Source organism: Enhydra lutris, unplaced genomic scaffold (assembly GCF_002288905.1).
Source record: "Enhydra lutris kenyoni isolate GAN:26980312 unplaced genomic scaffold, ASM228890v2 scaffoldscaffold5, whole genome shotgun sequence".
NCBI lineage: Eukaryota > Metazoa > Chordata > Mammalia > Carnivora > Mustelidae > Enhydra > Enhydra lutris.
In genome coordinates this window covers 5,083,803-5,111,148 of record NW_019154089.1, presented here as the reverse complement: position 1 = coordinate 5,111,148, position 27,346 = coordinate 5,083,803, and the positions used below count along the sequence as shown (strand labels likewise).

The 27,346-nt window shown below is 51.6% G+C and overlaps 1 protein-coding gene across 4 annotated transcripts in view; it reads right to left on the bottom strand.

Annotated features, from left to right (window-relative positions):
• The window catches only part of LOC111141291 (core histone macro-H2A.1), a 73,190-nt gene extending 46,096 nt beyond the window's left edge, over positions 1-27,094 (bottom strand). For 3 of the 4 annotated variants that reach the window (XM_022493742.1, XM_022493744.1, XM_022493743.1), the window contains exons 1-2: positions 26,973-27,085; positions 17,676-17,881 (exon numbers count right to left, since the gene is read on the bottom strand). In XM_022493742.1, the coding sequence (XP_022349450.1) occupies positions 17,676-17,847 (172 nt within the window). In that variant the 5' untranslated portion in view covers positions 17,848-17,881; positions 26,973-27,085. Of the gene's footprint in view, positions 1-17,675; positions 17,882-26,972 lie in introns of all 4 variants that reach the window. The other variant, XM_022493745.1, reaches the window with a different exon arrangement.
• Positions 27,095-27,346: the final 252 nt, after the last annotated feature.

Here is a 27,346-nt window from a genome sequence, read left to right as displayed (position 1 = left end):
CTGAGCCCTGGCCAAGTCTTAATGAGCGCCCACCCTCTCATCCTTGGCCTGTTTCGGCATCAGCCATCACAAGAGGGCTTTCCTAGCCAGGAGAGGGCTGCCAGCTGCTCGTCAGGTTGGAACAGATCCCCTTGACTCTGTAGGGGCAGAAGTGCTGGCTTTGAAGAACAGGGGCAGGGCACAGGTCCCTGAAGGAACTTCCTCATTCACTTCCCTTCCTTGTAACTGATCCTCATCCTTGCGAGTGACAACCACGGCAGGATCATGGAAGACCAGGCTCAGGGCTGTACACAATTCCAGCCATGGCCCTGGGGAACCAGAGCCGGCTTCAGCTCTGCCTCAGCTTGCATGGAACCCATGCCTTCCCACAAAGGAGGGTTTTCAGCACCTGATTCATCTTGAATTTCGGAAGGACTTATGCATCTCTTAAAAAAAAGTTTTTTTGTTACCCCCCTCACCACCTGGGTTAAAGGGAAAAGGATTCTGGGAAAGAGAAGAATCGGGAAAGCACCACACCTACAAATTCAAGTCCTGTTCACGATTTCCAGAGCTCACTGCTTGGATCCTCCCTTGGAGGGAGTTTTCAGGAGCCATGGCCCTGAGGGCTATAACCAAAACAAGTGGAATCTGCAAGAAACCACAGGAGGAGACTGGGCAAGAGCAGTTACGAAGAGAAGAAACAGACCCCTCACCAGGTTCTCCACCGGCTCAAGCCAGGACTTCCTGGGCAGCAACAGGAACAGCTTTGTTACCAATGACCAACAACAGGTTGGGACGCCAAGCACGTGGGTTCGGCTCTGGAGAGGACTGCAGGTGCGGTAAGGTTCCCCATGATTAGCATTGCATGGGGCCAAGCTAAATGGTGAGCAACACTGGCCAACTTTTGAGCTACGTTTTCATTTTAAAGATCTTTAAGTTCTAACTTGCAAGACACCCCAATATCTCCTATTCCCACTCCTGGCTAGGACCAATCAGACAAGTAGTGAGCCCCTAGATCCATCATCTCTAGTGGCCGGGCCCAGTAAAGAGACCTTATTCTCTAATCCGAGCAGCGGGCACTGCACAGACAGCCCTGGGCCCACCATTCCCCAGGCTCACAGAGCACGACTGCTTTAACGCCGCTTGACAAAATTCCCACAACTGTGAATAATGGCATTATTTGGCAGCCTTTCAGCTACAGACCAGCTGTCTGAACGTGAATACCTTTGACAGGTCTCCTTTCCAAGTTCATCCAGAGACCAAAGGCTTAGTCTTCCTCCCCTCCCCCCCCCCAAACATCTTGAACTGAACCATATCTGTTGGAGGGAAGCATTCCGTCTGTCTTCCTTGAGGGAGATGAAGTCATGGCTTACAGAATCAGAGTCCTAACAGCTAACAGGTGACGTGTGCAGGCTGCGCCAAACTCTAAACATAATCCTTGCAAAGGCAAAAGGCAGGGGCTTCCCCGGAGCTGTTTGAAGCATCTCCCCTAACAAAAGAGATTGAAAAGAACAACCAGAAATCAAAGGAAAGCAAATGTTCACGTAATCCCAAGGAGAAAACAGCTATTTGCTACAAAGCCAACAACATGACAGGCAATCTGTTTATTGTATTTCTTTCAGTTCCTCGGGCTTCCATCAGCAGTTCACAGAGTTCAGAACTGTTTTACACCATTCTGGAAAGCCTTAACCCAATCAACCCCAATCGGGGAGTGATTGCTCAGAGTTTCCTGCATCCTGACTGCACCGCACTTTCCTCTAATGCCCCCGGGGGACCTAGAATCCACCGGCCCCCACATCTCACCTTTTCAGATGAGCGGCAGAGTCTGAAACCCGCCGACCTGTCAACCCAAGGCTTCAGGGCCTCACTCATGGGCCACAGCAAAGCTCTCCAGTCTGCTCATCCTGGGCCTCAAAGGAGCCAGGGATTCCAAAGAGAAAAAAAAACAGCAGTAACAGAAAGTAGCAATTGTGTGTATGTGTGCAGGATACAAGGTATTTGGTAACAATAAGCCTTTCTGTTGCTTTTCTGCAGATGTTCCAAGTCTGACACACACTTGTCCCTTGCTGTTAAACCCATCTTGCAGACCCTCCTAAGAATCCAGGAGCATCTGCTCTAGTCTCCACCTTCCCCACGTCTCGAAGTAAGATAGAAATGCAGTGTAATTCGGGAGTTTCTAAAGTAAGCTGTTTTTCTGATTTCAAAGTAGAAAATAAGTAAATCTACATTCTACACATTAACAAAAAAGAGGGAGGATTCTTGACCAACACTACCTTCCTCTTACCCAGCACCCCAGCCCTGCACGCGAGTCCCTTCCCTTTCTGCAGAGGCTTCCCGTGTCTTCCCCTGAGTCTTCTGCACTTCTGTCAGCTCACCTTCTTGGTATGTCTTCGGGGGCGTGCGGGGGGTGGGCGGCAGTCCCCTGGGGCGCCGTGGCAGAGCTGGGGTCTGCGGTCAGACAGCCCAGTATGAATCTGAGCCCACGCACTTGGCTGAAGACGTGCCGGTACACACCGGAGGTAGGCGTGCCCTTTCTATGGAAGGGGGCTGATTGCGAGGTCACCTTCCGGTGAGGATTCCTGACTTGGCAAGCTGCAGCGTGGTTACCACGGTGGTTAGGTGTCAGCTGCTGTTTCAGGGGCTACGATCACACACTTCGTCTTCTGCAAAGCCCACCAGGCTTGATTTCTAGGGGAAGAAAACTATCCTTTCTTTTCCTTGGGTTCCTCCATCAAAATAATGGGCTGGCTAAGTGCATAGATGCTCTCACGTGGGTGAGAGCCAGGAGAAGGAAAGCAACACAGAAAACCTGGTGTTTCCTCATCGACAGTCTACTCTGTGCTGTTACACTTAACAGTTTACATATGTTTGAAAAATGCACTTGAACCCGATTAACCTTGGGACTGCCAGACTTACCTTGATAGAATGCAGCACCCGGAGCGGCCCCACAGGCGGTCTTTGCCTCAGGATGGGGCCGGGGGCTTTCGTCTGACCCCCATGGGGCGTGTGCCAGGGCAGAGGCAAAACCAAAGCCAGCTGCCCAGAGAGCACGAGTCAAGGCCCAGGACGGAAGGTGGAAGGACGCCATGCTGGGGCGGCCCCAGAGAAACCTGCTCTCCCCCAGGCCCTGGTTGACAGCTGGGCAGGACCCTCTGCCCCGCCACTCACTCCTTTTCAAGGACTGTTAATTTATAAGGAAATGGTTAGTATGTGTGTTTGTTTGGATATGGAAAATCACAGCCATTTACTCTTAACTCCTCTCAGGAAGAGATGGACATTCAGAGAGCTCTGATGAAATGAAATGATTTGAAAAGTGTCATGTAAAGAGGAAACTCTATTAGAGAGCCCTGACACAGTGCCATTTCCCAGATAGACTTTTACAGAGGAAAATGAGGAGGAAGGTGCGTATGGCGGACAGCCCTGGTATGGGGGGTGGAGGCAACACCTATCCCTGCACTCACGACCGTGTTCCCCAAGATGGGGTGCCCTGGTGCCTCCTCTGGGTGGAATCGGGGACTCCATCAGAGGGAGACAGTTGACCCTCTTTGGTGCGGTTTCCCTTGTGCACAACTGTCTTTTCAAAATGTAAGAAATGAAAACGCGGTGTGAATGAGAAGCAGCAACTACGGTGTGTGCACCCCCTCACCTTTGAGACACTATGTCGCCCTCCTGCCCTGACATCTGTCCCTGCCTGCTTAATCCTCCTTCTCACAAGGGTTCTGAGCATGTGGAGTTTTCAGGTTCTTTTCATGACTGCTTTAAGAGCATTTCAAGTGTGTCACAGCAGAGGAGGCGCTGGCCCTGTCTGCCCAGGTGGATTCCCAAGGCTGAGGGCCACAAGTCCGCTGTAAGCTTTGTCCCCCTCTTCCCTAAACAGAAGATGAAGGGACATCGGGCAAAAAGCCATCAACCCTCCAGTCTATCCTCCATGCTGCTGAGCCATATAATCTCCTCATGGCAGACAGGGCGCTACCCTCTCCTCTCCGAGGACTCTGTGGCTCCCCTTCCCCCCAGAACTTCACTTGTCCTGCTGCTTATGCAGCCCGCGCTTCCAGCACTGACCAGACTGCCCCTTCTCTATGGCCCAGCACATGTCATGCCAACAGCCATCAGCCCTCCCGTGCTCAAACCCATCTCCTTCCTGTCAGTGACTCCTTGTCCCTCCAGGCCCATCCCTGGAGGACCCCTGTCCCCTCTGCCCAGGCCAGACCCCAAGACTGTCTCCAGCCCTCGCACATCACCTGCAATTGCTCAGGGTCTGCCCCTCTCAGGAGGCTTTGTCGCCTCAGCCAGGCTGTGGCTCCACTGAAGACCCGAGCCAGCCCTCCAGGACTGGGCACCTAGCATCCTCCCGCAATGTCCACTGGAGACACAGGAGATGCAAAGTGGACCAAGGGACCCTGAGCACCTGCAAACCAACCCCCCAACCTGGCCCGCAAGCTCTCCTCTTAACGGCTAAGGCCTGCACTCCTAAGGAGAGCCTGCAGGAGGCGCTCTTCTCAAGGGGGGGGTTATTACACAGAATGGCCTTGCAGAGAGAGATTTCTTAGGCGCTAAGCCCCAGTCTCCTTCTAGGCCAAACAGGCAGTTTGAGGATTCCACGTGTTACCACATGTAAAGCAGTGAGTCAGTGCCTGACACATAGTAAGTGCTCACTAATAAGGCAGACGTTTCATTACTTATACCGGCCAGCCTCTGCCTAGTACTCAAAGCACTGGCCCCCATGCCCCTCAAATGAACATAACCACAAGCCACATTCTCCATCTGGAATAGGGACCACCAGGGCCTGGCGGGGAGGTGGAAGGGCGAGGAAACCGACCCTGCTCAAGGTAAGTGTCCTCATTTTCTGATGCTGACTTCCAGCAGTCAACCCCCAGATTTACAGAAGCTGCGCACAAATGTGGACCACAGACTACCTCAGTCACCAGTTACCACGAGGGGCATCTCTCAGGAGAGCCATGGCAAGGGAGGCCTATGATTAGTCTTTCCCAGAGGCCCTGCGTTCTCACACGGTTCCCACCGTCCTACAGACAAGAAATGTGAGCTCTGGCAAAACAAGAGCCTCCTTCTAATGCGGATGACATCTCTAAACGCCTTCTATAAAGGCCACTCTACACAGCGTATGCGGGGATGACAGCAGTCCCACAACAGGACCCCTGGGCATCAGGAGCCACCACAGGCCTCTGAGGTACCAGGGAGACATGCTTCCAGGCCACCAGTTGGAAGGCACATGCCTCAAAAGGAAGGTGGGATATGAAATGAAGGAGGAAAGACACTAAGGAAGGGGGGAAGGGAGGCAGGGTCAGAGCTGTAGGCGGGATGAGCAGCCCAGCGAATGGCAAATCCCAGGCAAGGCCCAGTTATCTTCTTGGCAACCAGCACGGGAGGGGGTGGTGGGGAGAGGCAGACAGGGAGATTGGGGGTGGGGAGGCTGACTGTGGTTAATACCCTTTGGGTCTGTCTTCTTGCTACAGTGTATTTATAGCTCTGAGGAGTGACTTTTTGCTTTCACCATGTTTTATTCTGGGTTGACTAGACCTAGAGAAGCCTTCAGGCAAGCAAAGAAAGCAAGAGAACTATAAATATGTTCTATTAGTTGGTATCTTTCTGTTCAAATATCAGCAAGAGAGAGGATACCTGTAGAATTCTTATCACTTCCTTCTCCTCTCAGTAGGTGAGTGGTGCTTTAAAACCATTCTTGCCAATCACTCACAGAGAGACCCTGGGGTGTGGCTAGCACCCCTCCTGGGATGTTGCTATTTAAATCAGGTGGCTGGCTCCTGGCTTCCTCTCCTTTTCAAGGTACAGCTGAGACATCCTCAGTGGCTTTCGTGTCAGAGGTGAGAGATCAGTCCTTGATAAAGTTCCCATGCCTTCCCGTTTGCCACATACGTGCCCTGCCCACACGTGCCCTGCCACTTCCCTCTCCTCCAGCCGGTCCGGCTTTGCCCCAGTGTCATTAGCACAACCCAAATCTGGCTTCGTTTACAAATCCAGGGGGCAGGTTTGGCTCCCATCTCATCAACGTCTGGCAGCATCTGCCATCACCAATATTCTGTCCTCCTGAAATTCATCATCCTCTGAGTTTCTGATCCTTCAGCAAAAAACTACTTACGAAGCAGCTGCACAACGTGAGCCCTTGTGCTGGTAGCTGAGCTCACGGTGCTGAGGGAGAAGTGGGGAAGGCACGTTCCCAGCCCTGGGGTCGGGAGTACAGCCTCCGATAGGGCTGACCCACCAGAGACCCTCACTACAGATCTGTTGAAATGAACACTGATCCCTTCGACTCTCAGCAGCCCGCATGGCACCTTGCACCTGGCCAGAGCCTGGTACCTCTTTCATAAATAGGTCATTGCAGATGGATCACTAAAGGAGTACACCAGGCCCTGCAGCATTCAGACCGTGATTCAGGGTGGAAGTGTGGGCACGCTCTCCAAGGCACTGGCCTGGTTTCATGTATTAGAGCCGACGCTCAGGCTCCATGGCAGGCAGTGTGAACTATAAAGCAGTCATCCCAGGGGAGGGCAGCCCCAAGAGGGCCCAGGGTCCAGGCAAGCCTCCGCTCACAGTCTCAAGTCAGGTCTCAGGGTTGGCAGAGAGGCCTGGGGGTTCTGGGGAGATGTTTGGGGCAGAGCAGCAATCCCCAGATCCTCCCAACCAAGATTTGGGCTCAAATATAAGTGTTAGTCACTGAGATCACATGTACCTATTATCCTGATTCATTAGTCCTTGGCATTTCATTTTTAAGATTGATTTTCAAATAAAAAAGGAGAAGAAGAGTATCTTCAGAAAGATACAGAACACACATAAGAAATTAATGCTGTCTCCTGGGAGGAGAACTGGGTACGGAAAAAGAGGAGAAAGGTAAATGCAGGTCTTACTGTGTGTCCTGTGGGGAGGTGCGAGTTTTACCATTGGTATACATCACTTACTAAAGAAAATAAAGACAATGAAAGACGCACCAAATATGAGAAACATAAAGTATGTAACTACACAGATCAATGAAACAGAAAATAAAGCCCAGAAATAGCCCTAAATATATCTATAAATTTCATGTGTGGTGAAGGTAGCATCTCACCTCACCAGGCAAAAGATGGGATATTGAATTGATTGTGTTGAGATAACTGGGTAACCAGCTGGACAAAATGAAGTCAATCCCTATCTCATACTATGTATCAGGATTAATTTCAAATGGATCAAAGTAAAAATGTAAAAAATTTAAACCATAAAAAGACTAATAAGCAAAAGCATGAAGGAGCTCCTTTGTAACCCTGGAGAGAAGTAGACTTTCTGAACAATGATTCAAAATCTGGCAGAAATAGATAAGAGACTGCCACTATTAGGATTATTCAGATAAACCTGGTAGTTATTCCACAACGTATAGGGATATAAAATCATCAGGTTATACACCTTAAATATATACAATTATATGTGTCATTTATTCCTTAATAAAACTGAAAAAAAAACAAATTATTTAAGTAGATGTTATTATATATAATAGAGTTAAAGAAAAGTTTGAAAATGAAGAGAAGACAAATTATCAAGAACAACCAAGCAGATTAAAAAAAATTCCAACTTGTAGAAATAAGTTTCAAAGCTGAAATTAAAAATTCATTGGGGGACCCAAGTGGCTCAGTTGGTTAAGTGTCCGATTCTTGATTTTGGCTCAGGTCATGATCCCAGGGTCGGGAGATCGAGCACCAAGTTGGGCTCCATGCTGGGTGTACAGCCTGCTTAATATTTTCTCTCCTTCTCCCTCTGCCCCTCCCTGCTACAACTCAGGGGCCTGCATAGCATTCTCTCTCAAAATAATAATAATAAAAATCAGTGACTGAATTAAATAGTATATAAGATATAGCTGAAGAGAGAATTAGTAAATGGGGAGATAGTTCTAGAAGACAGAGCAGAAATAATTATCTACAAATAAGTTCTGCAAGACAGAAATGAAAACTATTACTGAGATGAACAAATATGGAAAAAAGAATGAGACACTAATGTGTTTGACTTGTGTTTTATAAGTAGAAAGAGCCTAGAATAGAGACATTGAAGAAATAGCAGCTAAAAAACTTTGTGGATGTGAGAGAAGCATGTTCACGGATGCCTGGGTGGCTCAGTCCAGTGAGCATCTGCCTTTGGTTCAGCATCTGCCTTTGATCTCGGGGTCCAGGGATCGAGCCCGGCATTGGGTTCCCTGCTCAGCAGGGAGCCTGCTTCTCCCCCTCCTTCTGCCTGTCCCCTGCTTCTGCACGCTCTCTCAAATAAATACATGAAATCTTAAAAAATAATAATAATAAAAGAAGCATGTTCAAAACCACAGCCTGAGAAAATTTATCACAAAAGGACTCAGAAAATGAAATTCTGAACGATGTACTTCAATCACAAATAAAGTGATCCCAGAGGGAAGACCTGAGAAGAAAGAGGCACACTCAGTTTGGGGCATACCTTTTCCCTTGCCTGAATCCAGAAACAAGTTTGGTCTTGCTGTGGGCTTTTCTACTGGCCCCAGCAAAAACAGAACCCTTGCTAGGGAACTTGTCTCTGCATCTACAGACCCAGTGGCAGAAATGAAAAGTGGCATGTGACCCTTCATGGGGAAATCGTGAAGCAAGAGGGAGCCTCCATGACCACTGGGTGTTCCCAGGCAATGCAGTGCATCTTCAAGGAAACAGAGAGGTCGGAACAGCTGCATGCCCACATGCAAAGTCTAGACACAGACCTCACATCCTTTGCAAAAATTAACTCAAAATGGATCGCAGACCTAAATGTAAAACACTAAACTATAAAACTCCTAGAAGATAACATAGGGGAAAATCTGCATGACCTCAGGTTTGGTGACGAGGTTTTAGATACAACACCAAAGGAGCAAAACATGAACAAAGAAATGATACGCTAGCCCTCATTACAATCACAGACTTCAGCTCCGTGAAAGACACTGTTAAGAGAATAAGAAGACCAGTCACAGACTGGGAGAAAATGACTGCAAAAGAAAGCAATGAGGGCTTTCCTTTCTCTGAGCCCTGTGCCAGAGTCCATGCCCCAGCTCTGAGAAAGCAGGGGAAGCAGGGCCGCTGTTCCACGAAGTGGGCCCAGGTCACGCTGACACTGTCGTGGACCCCCTCAGGGACTCCTCGGAAGGACTGGGTGGCGGACAGATAAGAACTCTGTGTTGGTGCTCCGCGGCAGGTGCACATGCTTCTGGGATCCCCGTGCTGTCCCGCCGTCCTCCACATCTGCGGCAGGGGTAGCAAAACTCTGGGAATGCCACCCCTCCCCTCGGAGGTTTCTGGGCTCTCTCCTCCAGCCTGAGACCTGTCCCACCTAGCCATCGGACACCACGTGATGAAGGAAGTATCAAAGGTGCATTGTGATAAACCGCTTCTCCGAGCACTCCTCCTATGTCTCCCACCATGGAATCATCTCCTCCCCTGGGAGGCAGAGGGAGGACTGCCCATGCAGCATCTCCTGAATTACCTCGCAATTTGCTTTGTGAGATGGATGGTGATGATTTTCTGTGACTGGCTATCAGTGAAGCTCATCAAGTAGCGGATATTAACAAAAACAAATAATTGGGCTAAAATCTAACTCCCTTTCCTGCATGTATGCATGAAAGGCGTCCAGTGCCGTAGCTACCTCTGGGCAGTGGAATTATGAATGAGTTTCAACTTCTTACATTTTTAAACACAAGTTGCTCCTATAACCCGGAATGGGAATAGGCATTTAAGCACTGTCTGCGTGCACTGGGTACGTAGCACATTAGTTTCAACTTCGGTGTTTCCCACTTTTTTCTAGCTTCAGCCCTCTGGCTCATTAAAATCCCCAGTACTCCCTCATATGTGTGTGCACACATGTGCACAGTGTGTGTGTGTGTGTGTGTGTGTGGTTTGTTCAGGGCTATGAAGCTAGTAAAGCGCTTTGCAGAACAGGGAGCACTGTGGGGGGCAGAGAGCCCCAGAGCAGCAGGAACGCCCAAGAAGGTGCTCATGAGAGCTAGCTGGGCCCTGGCCTGAAGTGAGTCTAAGGTAGGGGTGGTCCGGCAAACACACCAGAGACTCATGAGGAACTCAGGGGGCCTCGGGGCATCAGGAGCCAGTCTGGGTGTCCTCCTCTTCCTGCCCTATTTTTAGCTGCAAGAGTACAGGACACACTTGGGTGTCCTGGATAGGAACGTGCTAGGCAGTCCAGGTAAGTGACAGAGCCAAGTGCAGGTTCTGCCTACCTCAATGTGCCAAGCCTGTCAGGTCCTTTCCCAGGCCAGAAACACCGAATGTGATGGATGTTTGCTGAAACGAGTATGTGTATCAGGGCGTGCTGTGGACGGGGAGGGCTCCCCCTCCTGCACTTGGAGGACACAAGGTGGGGCCAGGTGCAGCCCAACCCCTAATACCAAAGGGATATGCAACACTTGACCCACTTATGGATCAGAAATCAAGCAAGCTGAAACCTGGGCAGAAGATAATCATTTCATCAGCCAAACCAGACAGTAAGGTATATTCTTAAGAGCCATCCCTCTTCCTTGGGTTTTTGTTGTAGGATGCAGTCAGGTACAAGGGCGGGGCCCCATTAGTCTGCAGAGTGGCTGTAAGGTCACCCAGGGGACCCTGCTTATTCCCCAGGTCAGGAGCTGGCCCTGTGAACTTCACCACAGCAGCTTCCCATGACAGCATCTGCCAGAAGAAGGTGCCAGGGGCTGACTGGACAAGGGGGAGGCTCTGGTCCCTGACGAGACAGGAGAGGGATGACCAGGTCTAAAACATGGACTCTAGGGGGGACAGGGCTTGGGAAAATGGAAGGAGTGGGGGATTAAGAATACAAAAATCTGGGGTGCCTGGGTGGCTCACTTCGTTAAGGGACTGACTCTTGGTTTCAGCTCAGGTCATGATCTCAGGGTCATGAGATTGAGTCCTGCATCAGGTTCTGTGCTTAGTGCGGAGTCTGCTTGGGACTCTCTCTCCCTCTGTCCCTCCCCACGGCCCCCCCAACTCTGTCCCCTTCTCTCTCTCTCTCTCTCTCTCTCTCAAATAAATAGATCTTAAAAGAAAGAGAGAGAGAGAAGAAAAGAATACAGAAATCCAGAGGTCTTCATTATTTTGTAGATTAGATACAAAGAAGACAAAAAAAAAAAATCTAGCCACAGCCTTATCTTGTGAGAGGTGGGAATGCAATCCTACAACACTGGGTTTTTAAACGGAACACAATTTAGGAACCCACATCAGTGGCTATCTTGGGAGGGTCCATACTTATCACAAGATATCCACATTCAGTCTTGAGAGCTTTCCATCCTCCTTAATGTTGAGAAACCCTCTGAGAGTGGACTGGATTTTTGCAACAAGTCTGAGTACTAGGAGGGAAGCTGAAGCATGAGGTTTGTGATCAGGCTATGGGATAGGGTTCCTGCACCAAAGAAAGAAAGAAAGGAAGGAAGGAAGGAAGGAAGGAAGGAAGGAAGGAAGGAAGGAAGAAAGGAAGGAAAAGGAAAGGGAAAAAAAGAAGGAAGAATAGAAAGAAAAAGATGTCACTGCCTATCTTTTTGGATCTGATGAACAGGAGCCAGGCCTGTTCTCTCAGGGGTTGGTTGGGTAAATGGCTCCAAAGGTGCTTCCCTTCTAGGGAGTCAGTTCCTTGGGCCGGACTTTTGTCGGGTACGTCACTGTCTGGCACAGGGCCTGGGGTCTAGTAAGCCATCGCCAAGTTAATACCTGAGCAACTCAGCTTAGTGAAATACGTGCTACGGGCTTCCTGAGACACCACCTCACCTAGCGAACGCTGATGCGCCGCCGCCGGTGCGTCGGGCCCCTCTGAGCCAAGCTTTGCGCCTCAATGGAACAAACCAAAGCTTGCTCTTGGGGAGGCTTTCGGTTTTGTTTCTTCACTTAGCCTGCCACACGGTGCTGCTCTCATGGGGGTAAGCCGTACCAGGGTCCTCCACACTGCACCATGCAGGGTGTTGTAAGGTATTCCTTGAGAGACTTCTGTGACAAAAGTTCAGGAACGAATGTGGATGACAGTTCCTTCCCATGGGGATTCACGGGGACACCCACATGTTAAAGGCTCTGAAGAGTCCTGCAGTAAACACAGCTGCTTCTTGGTGGTTTCCAAACTAAAACAAATTCCTTCGCTGAGAAACTCCTCTGAGGTTATTCATACAGCCATCTCAGAAGAGGAGATGTGAATCTAGCTGTCTTCCTATCTCGGCCATGGAGCTGTGTTTTTTTGGTAGAATACTTCTTAAATTTCATCACTTAGGTTCTGCTACACACAGCTGAAGCAATGCTGACCCACAGCGCCTTGACCCATGATTTAAGACCAACAAATCGGGGATGCTTGGGTGGCTCAGTTGGTTAGGCATCCGATTCTTGGTTTCAGCTCAGGTCATGATCTCAGGGTTGGGAGATCGAGCCCCATGTCAGGCCCATGCCGAGGGTGGAGTCCCCTTGTGATCCTTTCTTCCTCCCTCTCCCTCCCTATCTGCTCCTCAGCACCTCCTTGTGCTCTCTCTCTAAAATAAATAAATAAATGAAATCTGAGGGGGAAAAAAAGAGCAATAAATCACAAGGGTGCTTGCTCTCTGCTCTTCCATGCACTTCTCAGTTACCAACCCTCCCCCACAACAGTAGGACCTTTTACTTCTCCCTTTTTCTGCCCTGTTCCTTTATTGGTCTCTGGGATGATGTGTCCCAAAATCACCGGACATCTCAGTGGGGCAAAAGCCACGCCACAAGTTGCTCATTTCACATCTCACATCTATACCTTCCAGCAGTGCTACGCTGGGGACATGGGAGAGATTCCAGAGGCTTTCAGAACTGACCCAAGTCAAGTTCCCTATTCCCTTAAATGTTATCATTTAAATGTCATGGAAGAGATAAGCACCACAGTACCATGGGGCGAAGGTGATGGCTGGGCAGGGGCTGCCCCAACAGACAGCATCACATTTCTTGGGAAGAACTCTGGAGAGCCCAGCAGGGAAGCAGAGCCAGGCACCCACGGATCTGGGGAAGTAGCTGTCTGGTGGCCAGGCTGAAGCATGTTCTAGAGGTTGCCTTTGCCTTTTAAGTACGACAGATGATTGAGCTCTGGACCCAAGAGGAGAAACAGAGGCCAGCTTCACATTTCAGAGCAAGATGCTCCTCCCCACACCTACTCCAGCCTGGAGCAGGCCATAGGGAGGAGAATGGGGTCCCTCACCCATGACAACATGCTCTGCATGGTTGGGGGGTGTCACTGGGCTCTGATGGCTCCCAGCCTGAAGGTCCACTCTTGGCTCCGACATTCTGAAGGCACGCCTCTGCTCTGGCGTGCCCAGCTCCTGGCTAACTAAAAAATCCTTCAGGTAGATGTCCATGCATGTGCCAGGTGCCCAGGATGAAAGGGGCCTCCAACATCAGACAGATGATGCTGCTAACAGGACATCTTGGTGTTGAGGCTCGCACAGGCTTTGGGGGAGGACTTAAGTGCTGCTTGAAACAAACCAGAGAGAGCAGGACTGAGGCCGCCAAGGCATCCTCTGTAGGTGCCGGTGAGGCTCGGTGGGCTCTCAGCAGCTGAAGGACCACACGCATGAGTGGGCAGTGACAGCCCCCATCACCATCCTAAAGGAAGTAACGTCAACTGCCAGAGTGGGGGTGTTAGGGACTTCCTCCTCTCTCTGCCTTAACCCCAATGCTAAGGGTCAGATGTGGGCCCTTACACTGTGTGTGTGTGGGATGAGCCCTTCCCCTGCATCCCCTCACTGCAGCCTCTAGGACAGTCCCCGCTAGCCCCAGGGTACAGATAATCAAACCACAACCCAGAAATGTGAGCAACCGGCCTGAGGCCACAATTATGAAATTGTGGACACCTAGGTCCGCATCTTAACCATCCAGCTCTACTGCTTCTATGTGACATCCACTGAATATTGTGGCGTCCCATCTGGTCCCCAGGGCTGGACACCAGGGAGACATCAGCTCCCCGCTCTGCAGCCACCTAGTCCCAGCAGGACCCTGGTAGCCCAGCTGTCCTATTAGCAACCTCATGCAGACCCCTCATCTCTCCACTGGGGCCTGCTGAATGCTGGAGGCCCGGCCCAGCCATGCCGAAGGGCATCAGCCACGCACTACCCTCGCTAGGCCTGCAGCTCTGTGCACCACCTAGAAGAGTCTGGGCCACACAGAGAACACAGTCCCTCTACAGGGCCCTTTGGGTGACAGCTAGACCAGCAGGGGGGCTTTGTTTAACAAGCCTCCCCCATCTAACACAAATCCACAGCACTGCCTTCTTCTTGCGTGTACCTGTCTGTGGACAAAAAGCTCTCTCGGGGGAGGAAGCTCCGGCTTCAATCCCAGGGCCAGAGACAAGTTCAGCAAGATCCTGCTGATTGGCTGGGACTTGGCTCACACGCCTCATGCTGGAGCACCACGTCTGGGCCACACCCTGGTCCAGGCCCTGAGCTGCTCGAGGGCTGGCACATGGGCTCCTCCCTCATCCTCGATCTTCCCTGAGCTCTGGGTTGAGGCTGGTGCCCAGTAGGCACCTGGAGCACAGGTGAGTGGGTGGCACAGCCCCACTGCCAGCTCTCAGGGGCTGACGGGCCCCACCTCCTTCTCTAGGTCTCTGCTGAGAGCTCCTGGTCCCAGAAGCCTTCCTGAGCCAGTTTCTCTCCAGGCGCTCAGGTGCCTGAGCCCGGGTTTGGCAGATTCATGCTCTCCATGGCGTCTATCCCAGGTGGTAACCATCTGGGCTGCTTGGTTCTTTCTCCAGCCTTGACCATGAGCGGCACAGAGCAGAGACCATTTCTGCCGCAGTCACTCCTGTGTTCTCGTACAGAGCCTAGCATGGGGCCTAATACACGGCAGGTGCTCAACAGGTTGTAGAATGAATGAGAAAGTGTCTGGAGGGAAGCAAAATCAAAAAGCAGAGCAGAGAGAGGGCTTGTCCACCTTCCCATCCCACTCATGGAACAAAACCAAAGTTCTGAGGGGGCGAACACTCAGGACTTCCAAATATGCACATGCTGTCACATTGCAGGCCAAGGTGCTCAGCGCCAGTCCATCAGTGCGGGCATGCAGTGCTTTTCCGAGGCCTGGAACAGTGTTTTCATTGGATGTGGCCCCAGAGCTCAGCTACTGGCTACAGGGCACAAGTGACCACAACAAGACTAAGCACAGCACTAATATCGCAGGAGGTCTCCCAAAGTGTTTGTCATGTGGGCCAGGGACCACGGTGGGGCAGGCATAGGGCAACGGTCAAGCCAGTAACTCAGCACTGTACACAGGCAGAAAGAAAAATGGCTCAGAGTCAGTGAACTATAGCTCTGCCAGAAGGACTTGGTAAAATGTAAAAATATATATTATTCTTTAATATACAGGGGTTAACATGGCTGACACCTGAGTAAAAGCTTGCCTTGAGTTACTGTCCAGTGCTAGTGATGGGCAGCCCTGGCCATTCCCACACCCCTCTGTGACCACGACCACACACCCACGAGAGCTGGGGAGAGGCACAGGGGGTGTGGGTGCAAACAGAAGCAAAGTCCAAGAGAAGGGGCCCACTGACCTCAAAGTCATGAGCACTGTGCTCAGCTCCAGAGCCGGCCAGCCACAGATGAGGAAGACATCCAGATTTTCTGTGTAGCACAAACAGTACTGCCTTGGATATGCTGGAGCAATGGTAACCCCTCACCCCTGCCCCACACCCTGCCAACTAAAAAAACAGAAGCTTGAAGGAAGAAATGAAACCGATCTGATACTTGACTTAATGACGGCATCTGTGGACATCTCAGTGACAGGGACATCATGGCCTTCGGGACCCAGGAACCACCGCCTGACTGGGTATGCCAAGCACGTCAGCTTTCCCATCATACTCAAACAAAGCCCTCTGGCTGTCACAGCAGCCTGGAGTTGGTGGAGCATGGCCTGTTGTCAACATATGAGTTGTAAGGAAACCGGGGTCCAGAGAGGTTAAGTGAATCACTCTGGGTCACACAGCGTGTAAACTGACAAGCCAGAACGAAACAATGTCCTCTGCCTCCTATCTAGTAACTTCTCCCCTGACTGCCAACGTTCCACATGGCTTTTCTGGGCATGTCGCAAGCTCTGGGCCTCCGGTTCCTCATGTCTAGAATGAGAAGAACCACACCTAGCTCATGCTACCAGGTATGCTGCCTCTGAGAGTCTGCGAAGTGGAGGATTAAATGTCCCAGAAGTGCGGACGCCTCCCAACTATAACCCACCAGTGATTTCTCATGCCTCGTTGCTTTGAGAAGAACACAACAACTTCATGACCATGTTTTTAGGGAGGAACCCTTGGTGTCACCTCACTGAGAAACGGGAGAAGCAAGAAGTGATCCAGCATTCCTGCTGCATGTTATCACTTTGGAAGGGGCACCATGTCTTGCTGAGTCCCCTTGTCTGGCTGTGGGAGAGGTGGCTGCAAGATTGCGGGTGCCCTTCCTGCCACACATCCCAAGGAGCATGGAGCACTAAGCAGTAAAAGCATTACAATGACCCAGTAGGATCTGGGTCCCTTCTCAGCTCCTTACTTGCTCTATGAGGCCCCAGGCAAGCTCTCTTACACTTTGAGGCTGGTTTTCGAGTCACTACAGATGGGAGTGATATCCCTTCTCAGCTGGCTTCCCGCAGTGGCCATGGAGCCACCAGTGAGACCAATAAAGTTATTTTCAGTAAAAGGACCACCCCTGACCTGAGAGAGATAGCTGATTTTGAGACTAGGGCTGGGGAAATTCAGGGTGAGACTAGAACATCTCATTGTGGGGGAAAGCAAGAAAATGTGTAAGAATGGAAGAGGCCACCACAAAGGACAGCAGAAGCAGCCTGAATGTCAAACATGAGACAATGCGAGCCCCATCCTGGGTGATGACGCGTAGTGTATAACCCAATAAAGAAATCCATGAAGCAACGCTGCGAGTCCAAAGAAAAGAAAGAGGGAAGGGCAGGAGGAAAGTAAATTCTTTACAGAAGAATGCCAACTAATACAAGCAGAAGAAATGACAGAAACAGAAACAGCATTCTTTTATAACCACTACAGCAATAACCGATTCAGGTAAGAGCATCCAGGAATGCCAAAGCCACTGGGGGAAGACTGTGATTCAGGCTGTGCAGAAATCCTTGACCATAGGACCCCAGTGAATCACCGACAGCAGGACAAACCCACGTGAGGTGGCTCCTAGCACAATACTAGACGGGGACGCAAGAGCTCTTAGGCGATCCCCCCATCAAAAGTGCTCAACCCAAATGCAAGCATGAAACCAGCCCAGACTGACGGACATTCTGCAACACAACTGGCTGCACTCTTCAAAAAACGTCCATGTCATGGAAGATTTAAGGAAAAAAAAAAAAAAGTAAGGAATTGTTTCAACTTAAATAAGACTAAAGAAACCTGACAACGAAAGGAAATGCAGGATCCTGAAATGGATCTTGGATCAGGAAAGAAAACAACAACAACAAAAAACCATACACACAAAAAAACTACAAAGGCCAATGTTGGGAGATTAAAGAAATATCCAAATGGATGGCTAACAGGGCAGAATGTAAACAACTGGGGCACCTGGGTGAAAAGGTCCATCGTACTACTCCTGTAGCTTCTCTGCAGGTTTAAAAAGTCTCAAGAGAAAAGGAGCCCCCACGGTCGGATCAATCCCTACGGGGTGTCCGGACCGCCACGAGGCAAATCCAGGGGTGCCCCCAGGGGGACTCGGGTGTACTCACCCGTCAGGTACTCCAGGACGGCGGCCATGTACACGGGCGCCCCCACTCCGATCCGGTACTTGGGGTGGCCTTTCTTGATGTACCTCAGCATCCGCCCCACCGGGAAGATGACTCCTGCCTTGGCGGACCTGGAGGTTTTGGTAGACTTCTTCTTCCCACCCCGGCTCGACATGGCAGCAGCCCTGGAGGTGGATCAGTAAAGCACACTGTGGAGGCAAGAGGCACAGATGTCAGGACCATGGGAACGGTGTCTGCCCCCTGGCCCACGCTCCCCGGCCCCTAGGGGAAGGGTTAACGCCTGCAGCCACTGAGCCCCCACCGAGCCCAGCTGGGGCCCTCTGCTGGAGCACCTCGCCCCTGGAAAGAGAACGGCAATGCTTTTCAGCTTTGATACCGTAACATCCATTTCAGCGGCCACTCCGCTTCAACACTACTCTGACAATGAGTGCTCTTAAGTGCCTTGCCTTTATGCCCCATGATGTAAAAGGCAATGGGATTTCTTGGCGACATCCTGCACACTTGTTCAATAATTGCATTTTCATATCCTTGAGACCAGGATGGACACATGCGGAAGATTTCGTGAAGGGAAACTATGGCACCTGCCCCCAGCAATGATGGAAAGCCTGCTACCTAGGTCGTCTGATGAAAGCAGCGTCTCTACCTCACGATCCTTTCTCCGTGGGGCCAAGAACAGCTCACCAGAGTTCAGCAGGATGCTGGGCTGTAATCACAGGCCCTCAGAACACTTCCAGTCCGCTAGCTGGGCCTGTCCTTAAAGAAGACGGAGAAGTGCTTGTCTTTCCTTGCTCCTCCTCCCCATCCCCATCCAAAATGCTACTCGAGTCCAGAGGATACTCTGTCTCCATCAACTCTCAGAAGGCCTCTCCTGTCCACCCAACTGTGACTGAATCCAGGCCATCACGAACATCTCCTGAAGAGGTCTCTCCACAGCAGGCCATACTCTCTAATCGCCCTGCCCTCCAGGCTGGTACAGAAACGTCTGAATGGTTAATGGCTCTGATCTGAAAGCCTTCTCTGGCTGCCACATTCCTGAGGAAGAATCAACACCCCTGGGCCGTCATGGAAATGTCCTAGAAATCAAGGCCTGGCACATCCATCCAGCTTCACCCTATACCCCTGGTGCTCCAAACTCAGGCACAGGGGGAGTCACACACAGCTCCCCACAAATGCCCTCCCCTGCAGGGCCCCTGCCCTTTTGCCAGGACTGCCACTATCCCTCTCACTTGAGTTCTGCCAACCCTTCCCCAAGCGCTCAGATCCAGCCGCTCCATCCCTGGGCTGCCTTGCCCATGACACCACGATGATGTGGCTATGCCCCCATCTCTCCCGTCAGAAGGCAGGCTCTCAGAGGGCAGCCCCTGGCTGCACTCCTAGCAGAGCATCAGTAAGGTCTACACGTGTGCTAAGAGGATTCAAGGTCTCAAATGTTCAGTGAGAGCATTCAAGTCATTCGTGCACTCGCTTCAAGAACTGTGCTGGGGAATGGAGACAGCAAGGCACAAGGCTGGTGGGATCTTCTCTGTTCTCCTGGAGCTCATGGGGCAGAGAGAGATGAGATAACCCTACAGTTATTTAAGTGATAACCATGAAAGGCAGCGAAGGTGCTGGGAGAGGGGTTGTGAAGAGGCCTCAGCCTATCCTTGGACCCCAGGCAAGCATTTCCCAGAGGACATCTATGTTCAACTGAACATTTCTTCACTGAACCAAATGGGCAGGACTCTCTACTGGTAAACTGAGGTCAGGCTGTGGGCTACGTAGGTCACTCCAGCTCCAGCAGGCCATGCCACAACACCAGCGGAGGCCACGGAGTTAGGAGTCCTTGTTACTGCTGCCCAACCCTATATTCGGAACACGCTGTGGTCCATATAACATCAGGGTGACACATAAGGTCATCTCAAGTCTTCTGCCTGACACAGATAGCCAAAACTGCAGACAGCAGATTCTTGAGCACTCTAACGGGGCAGTGGAGGGGGTGGCTGGACAATTATGATGAGAACCTTACATTTCTCATCAAGGGGCACCAAGTCTTAACTGATCACTGCGAGCTAAAGAGAACCCCAGAAGGGCCCGAGTTTCTCTGAAACAATTAAATGGCCCCATTTCTTGCTGTGATGGGCTCCATTTTGAAAGAGTCCCTGCAAACAGGTGTCCATGCTGACTCTGAGCAGGAAGTAATATACATACACACGTGTGCACATGTGTGTCTGCAGGGAAAACTGTCATGGGGCTTCCCAGCAGTCTTTTCTTATACCACAAATGTGTTTCACGGACCAACCCCACACCTCTGGACTAGGAGTTTTCAGATCTGAACATTTCCCTTCCTTTAGCAGGAGAGGCCTACGGTCAGTGATGATTAATGCAGCTCAGCCCTGTTCTTCCCAGAGCCCTGGTGTCAGCTCCCATCCCCAGGCAGAGCTGTCTGGGTATGTTCGGGGCTGCCTCTGTGGCAAATAGCCAATGTCCTGTCCCAGAGAGGGGCCATTAGCATTCACGAGCCCGATGGACCCTCGAAATGCTCCTGGTACTTCCCTTCCACTCCAGCCTTTACATGGACGTGCTGGGGCCTCCCAGGTACAGACCTGGCTGTGGAGCCCCAGGGCTCTGTTCTGACTGCCTGTGGCAAGGACCCACTTGAAAGTCCCATGGGCACCTGGAACTCCCTCCTCTGGGTTTCTCAGCACCAGTAGTGACAACCTCATGTACCAAGTCACCAAGCAGCAGTCAACCTGGGCCCTACTTCTCTGCCCATCTTCACAGTGCCTAGCCACGAGCCAAGCTCTGTTGAACCCACCTCATAACTTCTCGGGCCTCTTCCCTTCTCTTCGGCCTCCCTGTCTTGATTCAGCTCTCTCTCCTCACCTATCATCCTCAGCTCCAGTCTCTCTCCATGGAGGCCAGAGGATGTGTGCCCCCCTGCACGTTCCCCGTCCCCCTGAGCCGGCCACAAACAGCATCCTTCACCTGCTTCTGCGGCACTGCTTCCTGCCGCCCCTGACTTCCTGCCCTGCAATGCAGGGTCCAGAATATCTCCCCCACCTCTGATGCCCATTGTCCTCTTGCCGACCCACTGCGCTGGCACTCATGCCATCCCTGTCCTCAGACCCCGCCACTGACTGGTGTCACTCGCTGCTCCCTGTTCCCGAAGCTCCCCTTCTGGCACCTATCTGTGCACCTGCCTCCCCAGCTGGACTGCACTGCAAGCGACTTGGTGCCAGGTGGTCAGCTCGTCCCTAAGTCCCTGGGTCCCAGGCAGGACCTTCAACATAATGGATCCCCAAGTGTCACCCTGCTGAGAGGAGAACATCTTCACACCTAACTTTTGGTCAGGTTCCTGATAACACAGCCCCACGTCTTCATCCCCCAGGGCTGACCCTGCAGCTCCTGCTCCTCATCCCTCCCCATGTTCTTCCCGCACTTCTAACTGTAGGTCTCCAAGCTGTAGCCACAGTTCGGAGAGACTTCTGGTGAAGCCATGCAGCCTCCAACATCCAGTGATACGTGCTAACTTTAAAAATATCTTTCAGAAAATCGCCTTGTAGCTGGGCAATCTCCAGATAAACCCACAAGTCTGCCTGGTCCATTCCACTCTTCAGGGGTCTGTGGAGACATGGGTGGCCATGGCCAGGCACCCACATGGGGAGAGAGTGGCTGTGATGGACGTGGCCATTGAGCACTGGGGTTAATGACAAATTCCAAAGTCAGACTGGCTTCATTCAGGTTGTGGCTCTGCTGCTTACTACCTATGTGTCCTTGGGCATGTGACATAATGTCACCCTCAGAGCTTATCTTACCATCAAGCAGGGATGAAGACAGAATGGACACCGAGCAGTTGGTGGGAGAACAGAACAAAAAACATGAATATACAGGGCTGACAAGCACTGACGGAGTGAGTGCTCAGGACAGTCAATAAAAATAACAACAACGTGTGTAATTTGAAAAGAGGCCACCTCCTGGAAAGATGATGTGGGTTATTCATACTGGCAAGGATGGCACCAGCTGCTCTAACAAACAAGCCCCTACAGCTTGTTTCTCCCTCGTGAAAGTCCAAAGTGGGTTTCCATGATTGGCTGGTGCTACTGCACATGAGTCATGGGCCCAGACCCCTCCCATCCCTCACTGAGCAATTCCCAGGGTTACCACAGAAGGGAAAAGGCCATGGAGGATAACGCATGGAGGCCTTCAAGACCCAGGCCTGAGGGGGGAAGGGGGCATACCACTACTAACCATGATTCACTGACTGGAACTTGGTCATATGGTCTCACCTAACCTCAAGAGCAGCTGAGAAATGTCCTTTAGCTATCCAGTCAGCAGAGAAAACAGCCAGCTCCATCACACAACAAACCAAGGTAAAAATTGACCACGAAACCAGGGTGTAAGCAGCCAGCCAAAGCCCGTTGGGCCCTATGTGACCTATGTTCTGCATCCAGCCTCTTCTGAGAGTTGGATGGTCCCCCGTCACAGAAAAAGTGGCTTCTAACACACTCGGCTCCTCAAGGCACTGATGTTGCTCAAAAGAGAAACAGCTCTACTATCTTGTCAAACTGACAAAACTGTGTGCTTCCTTCCTGGATTAATCATCCAGGAGGGCACCCCATTCAAGAAACTGGAAGTTTCTCACCCCTAGAGAGGGCCCCCACGTGCTTTGACGATGGTGACATGGCTTCAGGCAACCTTGGCATTCATTCATCATGGCACATTATCTTAGCTGGGTCTTTTTTGACTGGAAATGAAGGTTCTGTGGTTGATCCTGAAGGAATCTCTGTGGTCTTTACCTCTGCAACCCCTCTGACTACAAGTCAATCACAATAGACACAAACCTTGCTTGCAGAAGCCCAAAGCTTACCCAGAGTCGCACACTGGTGGAGAACGGCTGTATGGAGAAGTTAGCCAGGCTTGAGTGAGCGGCAAGTCTCTGACCACAGGCCTCCCACAAACCGAGATGGGACAGGGCATGTGATCTGTCCTCATGGCACAGGACTAGGAAGAAGGCTGGCTGTGAAACCAACCTCCTCAACCTTAGCAGTTGCTACACTGTATCATCACCACCAGCTCCCTTGTCTGTGGTGAAGGGATACACCAGTGGGCTCTGCTTACCAGGCCCCCACCAACCTGTGATCTGGTAGGCTCTAAAATGCTGGCTGGATGGTGACTGATCAGTTGGCATTTACAGTAGATGGGGTTCTCTTGACAAAGATGAGGGCAGCATTTCCAAAGGTCATAGGCCACAGGACTCAGAGATATGGCAAGCGGGACGCCAGTCAGGCACCTTCAGTGAGACCATGCATGGACACATACCTGGCCAATCCCTGTGGGAACTCATATCCTCAAAATTCTGGAAGCCCGTGCAGTCACCTTAGGGATTCCCAGGAAGGGAATACCACAACTGCACCGACAGCTAAAGTGGGAGCCACGAAGGGGCCTTCCCACTCCCTGATAGTTCTATGGCTCCCGCCGCCTCTCTTTTGCCATGAGACTAGCTTGGTAAAAGATGAAAGAGACCAGAGGGAAATACTTAGCTTCCTCACATCTGTAAATGACTGGCCTCCGCTAAGGCTACAGCATAGACAACTCTTTATCAGGGCACTTACAAAACCACTGTAACCAGCGGTTGTGAAGTCTTTTATTATCCAAACAATGAAATTCGTGCATATTGATCCCGAATGAAATATTGACTGGAACTGCTGGGGAGCTGCTAGTCAAAAGGCCCTATTTCCAGCACCCGAGGTTGGGGGAATCTGAGCAATCAGTGGTTCAAGTCACTGCTGCCACGGGAGGACCGCACCATCCACTCCCTGCAGCTGGATAAATGCCCACGTGTCCGCATGCATTTGTCACTTCCCATCAACTCCAATCATGACAGCCAACCTGAGGCCCTTAATTGTGAAGCGTGGGACACTAATCCTGTTGACGGCATTCTCTTCCATTTACTCCCATCATATCAGATGATTAACGGTGTCACTGCTGTCATGTCCCCAGAGGCACAAGGATCTACTCCACAACTATCACTCACAGAGCCGGGCTTCAGAAACAGCCCTCTGATTGGCCGAGAAGAGAGACTTGCTGTGGTACACTAGCCAATCAGAAGAAACATCTCTCTCCATTCATAAAACACTACATCAAGTGAGCTGGATGATCAAAGGACTTACGGTCCACCTTCAGTGAGCCAAGGGATTACAAACAAGGAGAGAAGGACAAATTGGGATAATAAATAAATCCTAAACTGCAAATTTTGTTCCAGCACATGTATCTTCCTTGTGTGTCAGGTTTTTGTGGTGGGGTTAAAAACAGAAGCCAAACACAAGTATTATTTAGAAAAGAGTTTCCAGAAGGCTAGTCTGGAATTAAAATTTCACCTCTGTAAACCCCCAAGCTCGTAATCTGTGCTAAAGGAATTGGCACTACCTTTCAATAGCAAGGCAATGTCTTCATGTTTCAAGAGGAAACTTTCCTTCCCACCTCCCCTCTCTTTTAAAGGTTGTGCCATACTTTAAGATAGCCATTTCAATGGAAGGCTATCAAAGGAAAAGTTTAATGTGAGCTTCAATAGAGGAGGACCCTGGTTGGATGGGGTTGGCATCTAGAAGCCATTCAGTATTTGCTGAATGGTTGAAGTATTCCCAGTAAGAATAAAGAACATCTAGCCAAGTCTCTCTCCTGCTCAGAGCCTTCGATGGTTTATTCTAGCTTCACCTGACTCCCTCTAGGATTCAGCCATTCTGAGCCCCTGGCAGTTTCCCCATATGACCTCTACTCTCACTGTTCTAAGACTCAACACATGGGGCTCCCCAGGCCTCAAACACTTATCCACATCTGCCCTCCTCTGCCCAGCCAATTCCTACTTGGCTTTTCTATACCCAGGAAGGGCTTGCTCCTGCTTATGTCACTGTTCTGGGGACTACCATAAGAGTTACTGTGGCCTTCTGCACCAACCTTACAACAGCCACTTGCCTGTCTTCTCTTTACATCACCTTCCCAAGGATGAGGACTGGGCATCTCTTGATCATGCTCCTGACCCCAGCACCTGACTCAGAGGTGATTCTCAGGAATTATTTATTGAAAGACAGTAAGATATGAATCTGGCAGGCTTGATCCAAGCAAACAAGCTATACAACTCTTCAGAACCCACTTAGGCTCTCTTGTAAGAGCTGGAATGGCCTCCAATGTGCTTCTAGAACTATATAATGTGGGGGAGGACCCACAGGATTGGCATGGGCCTCCCAACCCCTGCTCCTTCCCAGCTTATGTGCCAAGAACGGAGCTCTGAAAAACCTAACATAAACCCAAAGACACAATCCAACAAAAAGTAGAAGCTGCTGTAATTCTGATCAATAGCATATATAGGTTCCTACTGTGTCTTGACAGCTTGGGGTTTGCACTTTGGTTTATTTTAATAAATCACCTTGAAATGACCAGGGACAGCATTAGCTCTGAACATATTAGAGGCAGGTCCCAGAAGACATGTACTCCAAGCCTCTCTATGGGAAAAGGATAAGGGGTCTCTGAGTTCTACTGTCACCAGGACCAGAAGAAATGGCAAAGATGTCCCACTCCCTGCCCCTGGTCCCTTGGGTACAGACCACACCAGTAACTTGGGGCTGTGTGTTAGAGTGTCACAAGTGGTAGTCCAGACCACTCCTCATTCTAAAGGCCCTACCTCAAGTAATTTTCGCTTAAACTCTTCCCTCCTTCTTAATGCCTTCATCTAGCTATCAGCATTGGTAGGCTAAAACAAAGTAACAGAATGAAGAGATTTCCTGCTCTCCTCCTAAAACTAGAGGGGGAAAGAATTTTAAAGACTCAAGGGTCTTCTGGTTTGGGTTGGCTTTTTTTTTTTTTTTTTAATTTAAATTTTTAAAGCAAATCTATCCCCACTGGAGAGGCTTTTGTGCAAGACTGGGATGACACTGTCCGACTTTAGTCCGTTTGTACAAGGGGTATAATTTCCAGTTGCAGGCATAAGGTGGGCATTTCAGAGTCAATAAGTGCTCTGAGGGCACCTGCAGCAGGTGGATTCCACCTAACTTACACCTAGAGTCTCCCATTAAAACTTAAAGCTCTTTGAAACTCCCCTAGTCCGCTGAGCAGGAAGCCTGGGACAAGGTACTTTGCCCCCTCTTTAACGGTAAAACCTCAAACCACAAAGGTGGAAGAAAAAGAGAAGCCAGCAGGAAGGCCCCTCTAATTGTCTATTTTTATATGCTGTTTATTGGATCATTAAAATCTTACAAGGATTTCATGGTAATTGTAATTGCTGAATTCAAAGTTTGCCTTAGCTGTTTGTACAGATGTTTCTCGCTTTCAAACTGTGCATATTTTCCCTAACATCTTGTCTGAAAGAATCTTCCAATCTACTGACCAGATCCCTGAGCGATCCGTGGTCCCAGGAGTGGAGGGGGGGCGCGCCACCCCGCACACCTGTTGTCAGGTGACACCGCCCGCAGCATCCAGCGCTCTCACCTCTCCACCCATCCCCACCCCCAAGCGAGTCCCTTCCCTCCAGGCCTTCTCCACCCTGGGAGCCTACAGCCTTCCGGAGTTACCTTTTTAAAAAACTCCCAGCCACGAAGCAAACAAAAGGCCGATCAGAAGATGAACGAGGGCAACGGGCTGGGGGGGGGGGGGGGGTGTCGTTCCCGCGTTCCCTCTCCAGCCACTCCCTGGACAACCCCCTCCTGGGCCCTGCCTGGCTCCGATCCCACGAGTGTATCCCCCCAGCCGCCAACCCTCCCCTCTGCGCAGAGACCGAGCCAGACGCCTACACCGCCGCCACCTGGCTCTCGGGACGACTTATTGTGCAGGGGGCCGGCAACTCCCGGGCCGGCGGGGGCCTCACCAAGTACAACTCCGCGCACCGCAGCTCCGGGCCGCCCAGGCCCAGGCTGGCCGGCTAGCGCCGCGGGGCTTCCCCGGGCCTCGGGCTCAGCCCGCTCGCGCGCCCCGGGAAGGGTCGCCGGGAGAGGGGCCAGCACTGTTGCCTTCCCACAAAAGCGCCCAGGCGCGGGCAGGAGGACGCGGTATGGATAGAAGTTGGCTTCCGGGTTTGCTGTTTGAACAAAACCAGAGAGAATCCCGCGCGGCCCGGCAGGGCCTGGGAAGGCGCCGTGCGCGCGCGAGGCCCCGCGTGGGCCAAGCGGAGCGCGGCGACCCGAACCCGGCCGAGCGCCGCCCGTGCGAGCCAGGCCCGGCCGCTCCCGGGTCCCCGCAGCCGGAAGAGCGGCGACCGGACCGGGCGGCGGGGGACCGGGCGCGCGGCGAGGGGGCCCGCGCGGCACTTACGGGGCGGCTCGGCGGCGGCGGCGGCGGCGGCAGCAGCTAGGTGTCCGGCCCGTGCCCTCTCGGCCGCTAGCGCCTTTTCTCTCCGCGCTCCTCGCTGGCCCGCCCGCCCGCCTCCTCGCTTCCCGCCCGCGCGCCGCGCGCTCGCCCCCTCCGCCCGGCTCCGCTGCCGAGTGAACTGGAACCAGTAGCCGCGGCCCCGGGATTCCCACAATGCACAGCGCGCCGCTCGTCACATCCCATGCCGCCCCGCGCGTCCGGCCACCCCTCCCGCGCCACCCGGGCGCCCCGGCCTTGACCCCGGTCCCGCGGCTGCGCGCGCCGCGGCCTCCGTGCTCCGTCGCCGGCAGGTCGGCCGGTCTGTCCGCCGGCCGCCC